This window comes from Benincasa hispida, chromosome 2, assembly GCF_027475165.1.
Source record: "Benincasa hispida cultivar pf3 chromosome 2, pf3_genome.v1.1, whole genome shotgun sequence".
NCBI classification, from domain to species: Eukaryota; Viridiplantae; Streptophyta; class Magnoliopsida; order Cucurbitales; family Cucurbitaceae; genus Benincasa; species Benincasa hispida.
In genome coordinates this window covers 51,390,867-51,403,607 of record NC_143479.1, presented here as the reverse complement: position 1 = coordinate 51,403,607, position 12,741 = coordinate 51,390,867, and the positions used below count along the sequence as shown (strand labels likewise).

At 30.8% G+C, this 12,741-nt stretch overlaps 1 protein-coding gene across 4 annotated transcripts; it reads left to right on the top strand.

Moving 5' to 3' along the window:
- The first annotated feature begins 8,684 nt into the window (after positions 1-8,684).
- On the top strand, positions 8,685-12,370 carry FBH3 (basic helix-loop-helix (bHLH) DNA-binding superfamily protein). 4 transcript variants are annotated; one of them, XM_039024010.2, is made up of 8 exons: positions 8,751-9,008; positions 9,154-9,220; positions 9,350-10,207; positions 10,446-10,801; positions 10,893-11,063; positions 11,433-11,498; positions 11,585-11,653; positions 11,755-12,370. In XM_039024010.2, exons 3-8 carry the CDS (start codon positions 9,613-9,615, stop codon positions 11,806-11,808), a joined length of 1,311 nt encoding a protein of 436 aa, XP_038879938.1. In that variant the 5' UTR covers positions 8,751-9,008; positions 9,154-9,220; positions 9,350-9,612; the 3' UTR covers positions 11,809-12,370. The 4 variants fall into 4 exon arrangements, with proteins under 4 accessions (XP_038879936.1, XP_038879940.1, XP_038879938.1 ...); XM_039024011.2 differs by having other exon boundaries at positions 8,802-9,008; positions 9,154-9,183; XM_039024008.2 differs by lacking the exon at positions 9,154-9,220 and having other exon boundaries at positions 8,685-9,008.
- The last annotated feature ends 371 nt before the right edge of the window (positions 12,371-12,741 follow it).

Genomic DNA, 12,741 nt, shown 5'->3' with positions numbered 1-12,741 from the left:
TACAAAATAAAGAAGCATATATGTGGTTGTTTCTTTATTAAAAAGATAGTCACTTTTTTCAAAGGGCAATGATTAAGTGCATCCGAATCTCATGCAATTTTTTCTATACATAATAGAAAAATATAAAAATAACCAATTTTTTTTTTATTAAAAAGTGCACATGACTGATTTTAATTAGATGAGCTACACAATAGAGGGGCTTCACCCAAGTTTTTATCTTTTGAAAATTGTATATATATATATATATTAAAAGGGCAAATGTGGGTTAATGGTCCCCTAAAAGTACCACTTGAAATACTTTGGTGGAATAGGGTTGTGCACCACATATTTTATTGTAATCACTTGTCAATTTTGCAACCAAAATACACTTTTCCACTTTTCTTCAAAAGGAAAAAAACATTTTCTCACTTAAACAAGTCAAATTAATAATTTCCTTTTCTATAACCTTCCATAAATTAAATAATTAAAATGTTGGATATAAAAGCATATATACTTGGAGAAACCAAGATCTTTGCCATATATAGTTGTTGTAATTATTGTTCACAAGTTTATGAGTTTTGAAGGAATAACTTCCATTTTTAGGTATTTATAAGAATAAAAAGATTATAAGGCATAAATGTTTACTTTCCTTTCTTGGCCTTTTTTTTCCAACTTTTAAATACTTTGTTTTAGTATCTCAGCGTACATTATAAAGCATGTTTTACATTAACACAAGGTTATTGATTAAGTAATAAATTATTTAGTAGTAACTTCATATGGACACCTTTTTTTCTTGTTATTAATAGACATTTTTTAAAACAAGTATTTAATGATTATTGTAGCTTATCATATGAATTTGAGCCTTGTTATTAAATGATGGAAGAAAAATCAAACTAAGGTGTGAAAACAATTTTTTTATTCAAAAATTTGAAAACAAAACAAAACATTTGGAAGGTAATAGACAAAATAGAATATTTAATAAATTGGGTCCCAAAATAAAATAAGTATGAAATTTTTTTTTTCTCCTTTGTTAACCATTTGGTTTTTTTATTTTTATTTTTTTAAAATTAAACTTATTTTCTCACAATTTTTACCATGGTTTTCTTCTTTCTTAGGTAGAATAGTTGTATTCTTAACTAAATTCTAAAAAAAATAAAATAAAAACTATATTTTTAAAATTTTTTCAAAACTACTTGATTTGATTTTTAGAAAACATTTGGTAGAAAGTAGAAGACAAAGCAAGAAATTTAAAGGTTAAATGGATGTTTATTAACTTAATTTTCAAAAACTAAAAACAAAATACCAAGACGTTGATCCAAATAGTGTGTGTATATATAAACCTTTTATTTTATCAAAAGTAAATAATTCTAACACCAAAAAAGTTAAAGTAAACTTAACTTAATGATAATTGACATAACGTTCTTCTTTAGAGGTCAAAGGTTTGATCCCACACCAATTGTACTAAAAGTCAGATTTTCGAAAATAGAAAAATAAGAAATTATTTATACAAAATAACAAAATTTAATCTTCTTTGATAGAAGATATCGGTATCTATCAATTTTTTTTTTTACTATTTCTATAAATAGTTTGACATTTTTTCTATTCGTAAAAAATTGTTGTACTACAAAGAACACTCGGGTGTGGCCACCTCCCTTGTATACCCAAATTATTGAACCTTTGTCTTTATTCTTAGCTAAAAAATATTGAAATATATATACACATAATTTTTAATGGAAATTACTTATTCTCCACTAAGGGAAAAAAAAAAAAAAAGAATCTAAATCCTAACAAATTAATTAATTTGAGGTCACTAAATAATAAATATATACTCAATATTTTGTACAACACTGTCTGGTTTCACATGCCTGTCAATACTTTTTCCTTTTTTTTTCCTTTCTTCCAAGAACTTTGGATGTGTATCCTTTAAAAAGTTTTGAGAGTCTCAAGTGTTTTTTAAAGTTGTATAATTTAAAATTAATTAGGTTTCTACCCTCTTTAGAAAAAATTAATAAACACAAATAATGAAGTAGGTTCATTGAAACACAAGTGAAATAAATAATAAATAAGACATCAATTATATTAAAAAGAGATGATTCTATGCTCCATTGTTATAATTCTTAAAATCAATAAGAATATTTTTTATAACAAAAAAATTGAACAATAAAATTAATTAATTCTTAAAATTGTTTATTTTCAAATATAAAAAAATGAACCAAAATATTTATAAATATAACAAATTTTTGTGGTCTATCTGCGAATAGATCGAAATAGACTACTATCTATATCTATCTGTATGCAGATAGATAAAGATAATATTATTTATCATGGTCTATTGTAATCTATCATAGATAGGTTATGATATTTTATTATTATTTATAAATATTTTTAGTAATTTTATCATTTAAAATAGTTTCTCTTTAAAAATTAAACCTATAAAAAAGTAATTTATTTTATGATGACCACCTTGAAAGATGGCCTTGCAAAACTCCAATAACATTAGTTGCCAGTAGCAAGTCATATTATTGGAGTTCTTCTATGACTTGTTTAGGTCAACTAAAAAAAAATAAAAAAAAATAAAAAATCTATTATAATATAAGTTTCAATTTATCATAATTTAATCTAGCAATACTTTATCAAGTTCAATTTGATTATTCCGGCTTAATTAATAAATAATGCTAAATTAAATAGACCATAATCGCTTTCCAAAATTAAACTACGATAAATTGAAACCATATATATATTTGGTGAACATCGCATTATAAATGTCTAGCAGAATTTTACCTTTACAGGTAATTAACTCTAATCGTGCATATTTTCATTTTTCTTTTTTCACGTTGTCTATCTTTGATATTGTCACATTATATATTATTCACATACCTAAACTTAATAAATTTATTAAGTCATCTGATTTAAACTACGCTATAAAATAGATGAAATGTTAAAGATTTACCATTAGAATTACCATAATTAAAGATGGAATCCTCTTAGGGAAAAACCCTAACAAGACGCAAAGTAGTATAAAAATAGATTCAAAAAGCTGAAAAAAATCATATAGAAAGCCAAAAGCTTCTCTCCACGTAGAACAAAAGCTCTCTCTTTCCACTTTTCTTTATTAACCCATCAATTTTTTTTCTCTTTTTCAAGATCATCTCTCTTCCACCACTTTTTTTAAGTTTACCTCTTCCACTATCTCTTCTTTTTTCCATGTCTTTTTACAAAACACAACGCCACCTATCTTTATGTAATTCATCTCCGTATTTAATTATAAGTTGTCACGTAATAAATTAATATTTTTTCTTCGTAATTAAAGATGGTGCATGAAAATCAGTACAATTTGAACTCCACCTTATTATATGATATAATATTAAATTTACCTTCACCTATAAATTTAAGTTTTAATTTATATATTCAAGTCCTTGCAATGTTATTTTCTCTCTCGATTAATATTGATTTTCACTTGTTGGATCTTCTATATATTCCGAACCACAAATGAGGGGAAGTGTTAAATAAAATAATATTAATTTAATTTTACCCATATATTTAAGTTTTTGGGTCAATTTATTCTTTATTTATTACTTTTGTATAGAGAAAGGGGTTGGGCCAAATAATATATATAATTTTTTAATTTGTATGATGTGTGTATATCTATCTATTTATTAATGATTATAATTGGTTTTTTTTTAATAAATAATGAGTATAAAACTTATTCACGCATTACCCTATTATTTTATGGTACATATGTACTTAAGGTTAATAATTAATTAGTTAATCGTATTTTTCAACGTCATTTGAGATAAGACCAAGAATTTCTTTTTTCTTTTTTTTTTTTTTCTTGTTTACTTGAGATGCTAATATAATGATTTCATACATCTTAATGGTAATTGAGTCTTCTTATTGAATAAATTTATTAAAGCTTGAATTCAATTTCATCTCTAAACTTTATATAAAAAGTTTAATTTTATAGTATTTTTATTGTCTTTTTAAGCTCTCTATTTAGTCTTTTAACTTTTATTAAATTTTGTATTTGTTTCTTACTATGAAAATGTTATGTTTAATTCATTATTTAAAAATGTGATATTATGACCACACTTATTTTTTAAATGTTATGACACTAACTAAATGTGAAATTAAAAAAAAAAAAAAAAAAAAAAAAAAAAAAAAAAGAGTTAATGCTAGGATGATACATAAAAGTTGACCAAATTAAAGGTTTTTGAAAGTTTGGATACAATTTTTAATTCTTTGAAATGATTTGAAACTAATTATCTAAGCCAATATAGTTGACCAAAATTATATATTTAAACTCATTCGAAATTTATTAAATTAAAGCTAAGCCAAGGATAAAAGTTTCAATTACAATTTTAAGGATTAATAGTTCAATTCTCGCTTAAAACAATTGAAAAATAGACAAACTTATTAAATTAAGAATATAAAATAATCTTGTTCCAAATACAGCTTTAGTCCAACTTTCAAATTTATGGTTAAATTGTAAATTTAATCAGAAAATTATAATGTAGTCTCAATAATATGATAAAATTCTCAATAAGGAATAAATTTTAATTTTTAAAATTGTAGTAACTAAATTCTAATTTTCTAGATTGAATTTGTAATTTAGTCCAAATTTATTCTCTTAATTTTTAAATTTTACATTTTTCACCTATAACTTTTAATGAAGCTCTACTCCTATGAAAAAAACTGCATGTCATAATTCATACTATTACATAAATTCAGTCACAAAGATATAACTCGGTGAAATGTGCTAATTATAAGTGTTTCGAACTATTATAATCAATAACTATCTACATTATTATTATTATTTAAAATTCTTCTTCGTTACAGTGTTCATTATTTGTTACCGAGTTTACTATTTTTTACTCATCATCTTTTTTTTTTCTTTATACGTTATCTATTTTTTATCCAAAATAAATAATATGTAGCCCAAATACGGAAAAATTAAAAGGATATTGTCCTTTTAGAAACTATTTAGAAAAATATTGTTTTTTTCAAAATATTTGTAAAAATATGTTTTTTTTTTTAAATAAGTCGAGGGTTGAAAATTCGACCTAGATGGGTCGAATTTTGAACCCTTGACCTTCCCCTTTCCCTTTACATTTGCACGTCGAAGTTTGAATCCTCGACCTTGCCCTAACATTATTATTGAGTTTGTTTAATTATCATTCCGAAGACCTTCCTCATAATTATTTGATGTAGAGAGAACGAAATACCTTCCTCATTCTGGAGACCTTCTTCATAACACTCATAATTATTTGATGTGTTAAAAATAATTTTGTATTGGGAGAGAATGAAAGAGGGAAGAGTAAAAGAGAGAGATTATGAGAGAGAGCGAGAGTTTGAGAGAACGAGATTTTGACCGAGAGCGAGATATCCGTACAAATTTCCCTTTTTTTTCTTTTTTTAATTATTACACATTCCACCTTCTTCTTTCTTTCTTCCTTTTTTTTTTAATTTTCCATTTTATAAAAACAATTTCTAAAAATATTTTTTTTATTATTTATAATTTAAAAAAAAGAAAAAAAAACTCCATCAAAATCTTGGTACCAAATGTACAAAAGGAATCCAAGATCATTATTGTAAAATCTTTTAAACTATTGACCTCACTACTATGATTAAAATTTATGTTCTTTATATCAATAATACAGCTTATTTATAGATTTGCATGTGAAGGTTTTGAGTGTTGATTTGGTTTATTATGTCCCCAAATTATTATCTAAAATATGTAAATTTGAATATTGAAGTTTTTTTTACCTAACTTTTTAAATCTAGACCATCTGATGTTATTATTTATGTAAGTGACATTTAAAAACTTCTATATCAAAATAATTACTATTCATGATATATAAAAAGAATAAAGTAAAAAAATAATATCTCATAAAAATAAAAAAAAATATAAATTAAATATCTCACTTATATAAAAATAATTACAAAAATCAATGTGTTCCATAAGGCGGACGTCGTCGATTTCGAGTTTGTTTTCGTCGTCGACTTCGAGCTTAAGGTTGCTCGGGTTCTTCTTGATGTTGCTCTGGTACCTCTGCAGGCGCTTCATAATATAAATATTCATTATGCTCTCCACGACCCCGACCATGTCCATGCACGTATGAAGACGAAAGACCAGCCTCTAAGTCGTAATGTTCTGAACCAAATGTTGGCATCATCATCATCGAACTAATCAATTTGACTCTACGTCTGCATCATAGGGGGCAACTCTTCCACATTATGTACAACCTCATCAAACTCATCCTCTTCCTGAACAAGTCCTCTATGTCTAGGAGTTGGTGGAGGAACAATAGGTATATCGTACATATAATGAATTTCCTCCATATAGTTTTGGTTGTCACTAAATATAGAAAGAACCTGGTTCAAATCATTCGCAACCTCACGGAGTCTACGGTTGTTCGATCTCTGTGAATTATAAAACAATTAGACAATATTTAAAATAAATTTAAATTAAAAATAATTAGATAATATTCATTTACCAGATGACCCACAGCTGCTCCCGGACAAGTGACGTAGTGCCTTGTGATATTATTATACCAATAATATATTCTGGAGTGACATATGTGTCAAACTATTCAAGAGAAACCCCCACTGCAATAAACCTTGCACGATAGTACCATCGCACTACTAAATGTGCAACTTTTTGGGACCAATCTTCAGTCCTTAGGTCAATATCATGCAGTACAGGTTCAGTATTACAAGACGATGGGACATTCTACTGAAAACCGAATTGGCAAATTATGCACAATAATTTTGTACGGCTCCCAAATAACCTGAAACACAAAATTTTATATTAGAGAATATCAAAGACAAATACAATAAAAATGTATATAAAATAATCAATTTGGTTTAGTGTGATGTACCTGTTCAGGTTGAAGCATATCAAACATGTATCTATACTAGCTGACTACATGTGTGGCTATCCTAATCACACAAAATTTGTCTCTCCACCTAAATTTTTAAATTGATAATTTATAATTTAAATTAACTAGATCAGTGATATAAAAATTAAATTGAATTAAAACAACATACTGAGAACCGTATGCTCGTCCAACCAACTGAGCGTCATTAACATGTTGTAGCTGTGGAGCCATTGTTGGAAATCGCTCCCAAGCCCATAGTTGCAAAAGTACGAGAGACCCATCTATCTCTCGAACCTCAGGTCTTGTTGCTTTGCATAGTTGTCTATACAACCATGCCAAGCATGCTTCACCCCACGAATACCGCCCCGCATCATGGAGGTTAGCTAACAGTGGCAGGAGCATCAAGTGAACAAAATGACTTGATTTATCTGAAAACAAACTTCCACCATCTGGAACTCAAGAAATTGTGTTCCTAACCATATTAAACTTAACCTCAATCCTTTAATCTTGTTGACAGGTGGGGTTGCACCGAGGTACAGTTGACAAACTTCTAACCAGTCATCGTACATCACTCCGGTGACCAGCTCACCGTCAACAGGTAACCCGAACAACACTTCTATGTCTTGTTGAGTGATAGTGCACTCTCCAACAGACATATGGAATGTATGCGTCTCGGGCCTCCATCTCTCGATCAAAGTTGTGATCAGATGCTAGTCAAACTGAATAAATCCTAATATGGCAACCCATAGAACCCAAATGTACGCAGTAGCGGTAGTATTCGTGGGTGGAGCGGGATAGTGCACTGGAGAATTGCCTCTCGACGCCTGCAAGATATTTCTCCAGTAGTATGATCTCACCATACAACAGATGATCGATGAATGGACTGGTCGTACAAAATATCGGGATCAACAGGTCCTGGGTTTAAAGCCATTATCTGGAAAAAAAAAATATTTATTTCTCAATTAAAAAAAATATTTGTTTCTCAATTAGAAGAATAATGTACAACTTAATTAGAAGAATAATGTACAACTTAATTAAAAGAATAATGTACAACTTTATAATAAAAACAAATTGAATATACAATAAATTTATTTACTTTCCATAGAAATATATATATATATATACATGACCAATGAGAAAAAAAAGCTAGTAATCATTAATGAAAAAATAACAACAATAATAAAATTTTGAATTGTAAGAGAGAGTGAGATCGAGAGCGAGATGTTCAGAGAGAGCGAGATTGTGAGAGAGAGTGAGATTGTAGGAGAGAGCGAGATTGTGAGAGAGAGCAAGACGCATACATTCCATAAACGTTGGAGATTGTCCCATCCTACAATCTCGCTCCCTCTTACAATCTGCTTCACCCACTTATCTTCCTTGTCGAGGGTCGAAACTTCAACCCTCGACAACCCTCGTTTCCAAGTTGTTCTCTGTTTGTCGAGTTCTCAATGTTCGACCTCTACATTAGTCGAATCCTCAACCCTCGAACTCCCAAAATAACAATATTTTTCTAAGTTTCAAAACAATAATATTTCTCTAATAAGTTTTGAAAACAACTATATTAATATTAAAGGTCTTCAAATACAAATTATTATAATAATATAATAACCAACTCGGCGCGGCTAATTTGGCAACTAAAGGAGGAGTTGGGTTTATTTACTATGATGTTTTATATCCAAAAGCCAGCTTTGCTTTAGAATCGATATTGTGGTCCATTCACAGATCCCCACGTGGCCCACTCTAATGAACCAGCTGACGTGGAACCAATCCAGTCATTCCTCTTCCCACAATAAATCCCATTACCGAAAATAGCCCTAAATGGGAAGGGTATGTTAGTAATTCAACCACTCCACAAACATACACAATCTGAGGGCCTAGATTCTTGGATGCTCTGTTCACTTCCCATTGGCTTAATTTCAGTGAACAGGAAAGCAAGCAAAAAACGCCATTTCATTTCATTTTTTAAAAAAAGAAAAAAGAAAAAAGAAAAAAGAAATAGAAATAGAAATTCTCTCTACTGTAATCCCACCGCCGTACCGGAGAATTTGTTGGTTATTTTCCGGCAGCCGGTGTAGCTGTGGAAAGACGAAGAAGAAGAAGAAGTGGAGAGGACATTTTTTAACTGATAGACAGGAAAATTATTAGATTTTGGTATGTTGTGTTTGTTGTTGTTGTTGTTGTTTTTCTTTCTTTCTGAATTATGATTTTCTTTTTTGTTCGTTGTTGATTTGATGTTATCTTTTTCTGATTCGTGTTGGACCGTGGGAACAATTTGGTGGTGTGGTTGATTTGATAGTTGGTGTTTTGCTTACCGTTGACGAATGGAGTGAGTTAGTTTTCTTGGTTGGAATTTGAGATAATTTGTACGTAAATGAGACTCGGAATTTTCTGCTGTTTTCTGCTCCCTGCTTGTTTTTCTTTTCTTACGGTCTTGTGTTCTTGATTTGATTTGAGTTTAATCTAGGTCTGTTTGTCTGTTGTTTTTGAATCAGGTGGTTCAGTTGAAGTTGTGTTTCTGTACGCGTTGTTAGTGAAGGAATTTGATGGTTTGTGGAGTTATTTTGTGTAGGAAGAAACAGAATTCTTAGTGGATTTGATTGCATTGGTGCTTTTTTTGTTCTTTTGTTTTGGTTTTTTATTACTGCGAAATTGGCGTAATTGAAGAAGAAGAAGTTGTTTTCGAAAGGTTCCTATTGTTTTAAGTTCTGTTACTGCTAGTCTAACTGAAGTAGACCTGGAGAAAGGAGGAGGACCAATGGAGGCTGATTTTCAGCAGCATCATCATATTCTTCATGAACATCATCAGCAACAACCGCAGATGAATTCTGGCTTGACACGGTACCGTTCTGCTCCAAGTTCGTATTTCAGAAGTCTGACGGATAGGGAATTCTGTGATCAGTTCTTCAATCGGCCATCCAGTCCCGAAACAGAAAGGATTTTCGCACGGTTTATGACTAGCGGGAGCACTGGTAGCGGCAGTGGCGGTCCAGAAGGTTCATCTCAGATCCTCAACGAGTCTCAGAAGAGCGCTCAGGCTGGAGAAATGCTTATAACCACTGAAGCAAATCAACAAACACCTTATGTGAGCAATGAAACTAGAGCTATCCATCAGCAACCAAGCAATGTCAACAGCAATTACCCACCTGTTTCATCAACAACCTGTTTCTATCAGAGTTCAATGAAACCCCCACTTCCAAATCAGGGTATGATTTCAGGAACCGATGGATCTGGTTCAATGGGAATTGATCTAAAGCCACGGATTAGAACAGATGGTGGAAGAACTTCGAATCTCATTCGGCAAAGTAGCTCGCCTGCTGGACTATTTGACCACATAAAGATTAATGATAGTGGTATGTAATCTTTACACCTAAATGAGTAGGAACTTTTAATAAATTTGAAGTTTTATTTTCTATTCTAATAGATTCTGATTATTTGGGTTGAGAGAAACATGATTTATGCAATTTAGACTGTCTAGCTATAATAATTAACAACCATATTGATTTTCTGTGATCTCTCGTCAGTTTATGATACTAGAATTTAGCTTCCAATATTCCCAACATGGTGCTGAAAATTCTTAGCAACTGGCAGGCTATGCTGCATTGAGAGGCATGGGAAATTGTGGAACTCGTAGTAGCTTTAACGAAGAAGCCTCTTTTTCTTCTCCAAGCAGGTTGAAGAATTTCTCACCAAGGACTTTACCACCACACTCATCAGGGTTGATGAGTCCCATGGTTGGAATTGAGAAAAAAAGTATCAGAGAAACCAATCAAGATACTAAAAGCTTTGCTGAAAGCCAAACCAGTGATTATGGTAGTACTAGCTTCCCAGTTGGTTCCTGGGAAGAATCTGCTGTCATATCTGATAACATTGTTGGTCAAAAACCACTTGAAGATAATGATGATGACGAGAAGTCGTACTCGAATTTTAACATTTCAGACACTCAGGTATTAGCCATTTCAAGTTCATTGTGATTGTTCTCCTTGATATCTGATTCTGTTTTGTCTCATATTTTTATTGTCTTGATGGAAAACTCAGAAGGTGGATCCCGGAAATCGCCCTCCTTTGCTTGCTCATCATCTTAGTTTACCAAATACTTCAGCAGAAATGAATGCTATTGAAAAGATCTTGCAGTTTTCAGATTCTGTTCCTTGTAAACTTCGAGCCAAGCGTGGCTGTGCTACTCATCCCAGAAGCATTGCGGAGAGAGTAAGTCAGGATATATTGAAGAATTAGTCATATTTTCTTTCAGTCTTAACCATTAGCTGTATCTTTATTCAATTTCTGAAACTGCATGCAAAAGAATAAAAAGAAACATGGGTTGTGATTCTCTCATCTGTCAAGCCATGATCTGCTGGATATTTTTTTCACTTAAGTTTCGTATAATGTGGGAATCTGTTGAACTTGAACTTATGTTCTTGATTCAAGGAAATTGGAGAGAATCTTTTATAAGGAATATGGGCTACTTTTCTCATTCTTAATTGGTTTTGAGATGGAACCATGTTATCTAATACTCCGGAACTCAAATATGTACTGAGAAGTCTAAACGATGTCTTTCCCTTTATCGATAACTTTCAGGTCAGACGAACTAAAATCAGTGAAAGAATGAGGAAGCTTCAAGAGCTAGTGCCCAACATGGACAAGGTAACTTTCTTTTCACTTTACTCTAAAAGTTGGTAAAGTTTGAGTTAAAACATCTCTCTCTCTCTCTCTGCTCTCTCTCTCCACAGCAAACTAACACATCAGACATGTTAGATTTGGCAGTTGAGTACATAAAAGGCCTTCAAAAACAGGTTCAGGTAATAATTAACTCAGGACTGAGATTCACATATTTGTATGATAAAAGTTTCCGCCACCATTTCTTTTTTTCCTTCCTTATGTTCTGTTGATCTTTGTCCAGACACTTTCAGATAATCGTGCAAAATGTAAGTGCTCACATAGTCAGCATCAATAATGAAAAAAGGGATTGGCGTGGAAAATTCTTATGTACAGAGCCATTTCAATTTCAAATTTTAGGATAGAACACGAATCTCTCTCAGGATGCAACTGCTTATTTCTGTACTAATTAAGAAGAAATAGTGGGTCAACATTATTTTCTTTGAAGATAAAGTTTGCAGAAACAAAAAAGAGAGAGCTGCACAGGACAAGAAGATAGTGAGGTACAGCGATTGGAAATGAAGACAAAGAACTGCTGAAAGCTGATGGTGCATGTGAGTTTAGAGACTTGCTGGTACTTTACCTCCACTGTGTAAATTAAATAACTATATATGCATGATTAGCAGATCTTAAAGTGCATATAATCTGTCACTTTAGAGAGAGAGAGAGAGAGAGAGAGAGAGAGAGATTGACTTGGCTATTCTAGATCTGGTTAGAGGAATTAAGAAGGGAAGTTGCCATTAATGGCTGACCCAAGGAATGGCTTTTAGAAAGAAGTGGGAAAATAAGCTGCCTGATTTGTATTAGAAATGTTACAGATAAATTATTTATTTTGGTGTTACATTCCATTATTAGTATCATTGCATGTGCATTGTTGATCTTAGTTTCTTTATGCTCTCAATGTTGCTTAGAGATCGAATCTAAGCACATGTTTGAGAGTAATTCTCAAATAGTTAAAATCATTTTAGTTATTTTCAAAATTATAGTAAAATATGTTTTAATCATTCAAAATCAATTTTGATTATATGAAAATTGCATTTAAAAGTATAAAATCGAATATTAAACCAGTTTTGAGTGATTAAAGGTGCGTTTCGAAATGATTTTTTGAATATGATAAAAGTGATTTTATTAATTTCAAAAGCACTCTCAAGTCTCAATCATGTGCTAATTCAACTAAATTCTCAGAGGAAAAAAAAAAAGAGATTGTTTAGGATTCGAAGTTTGAATTTGA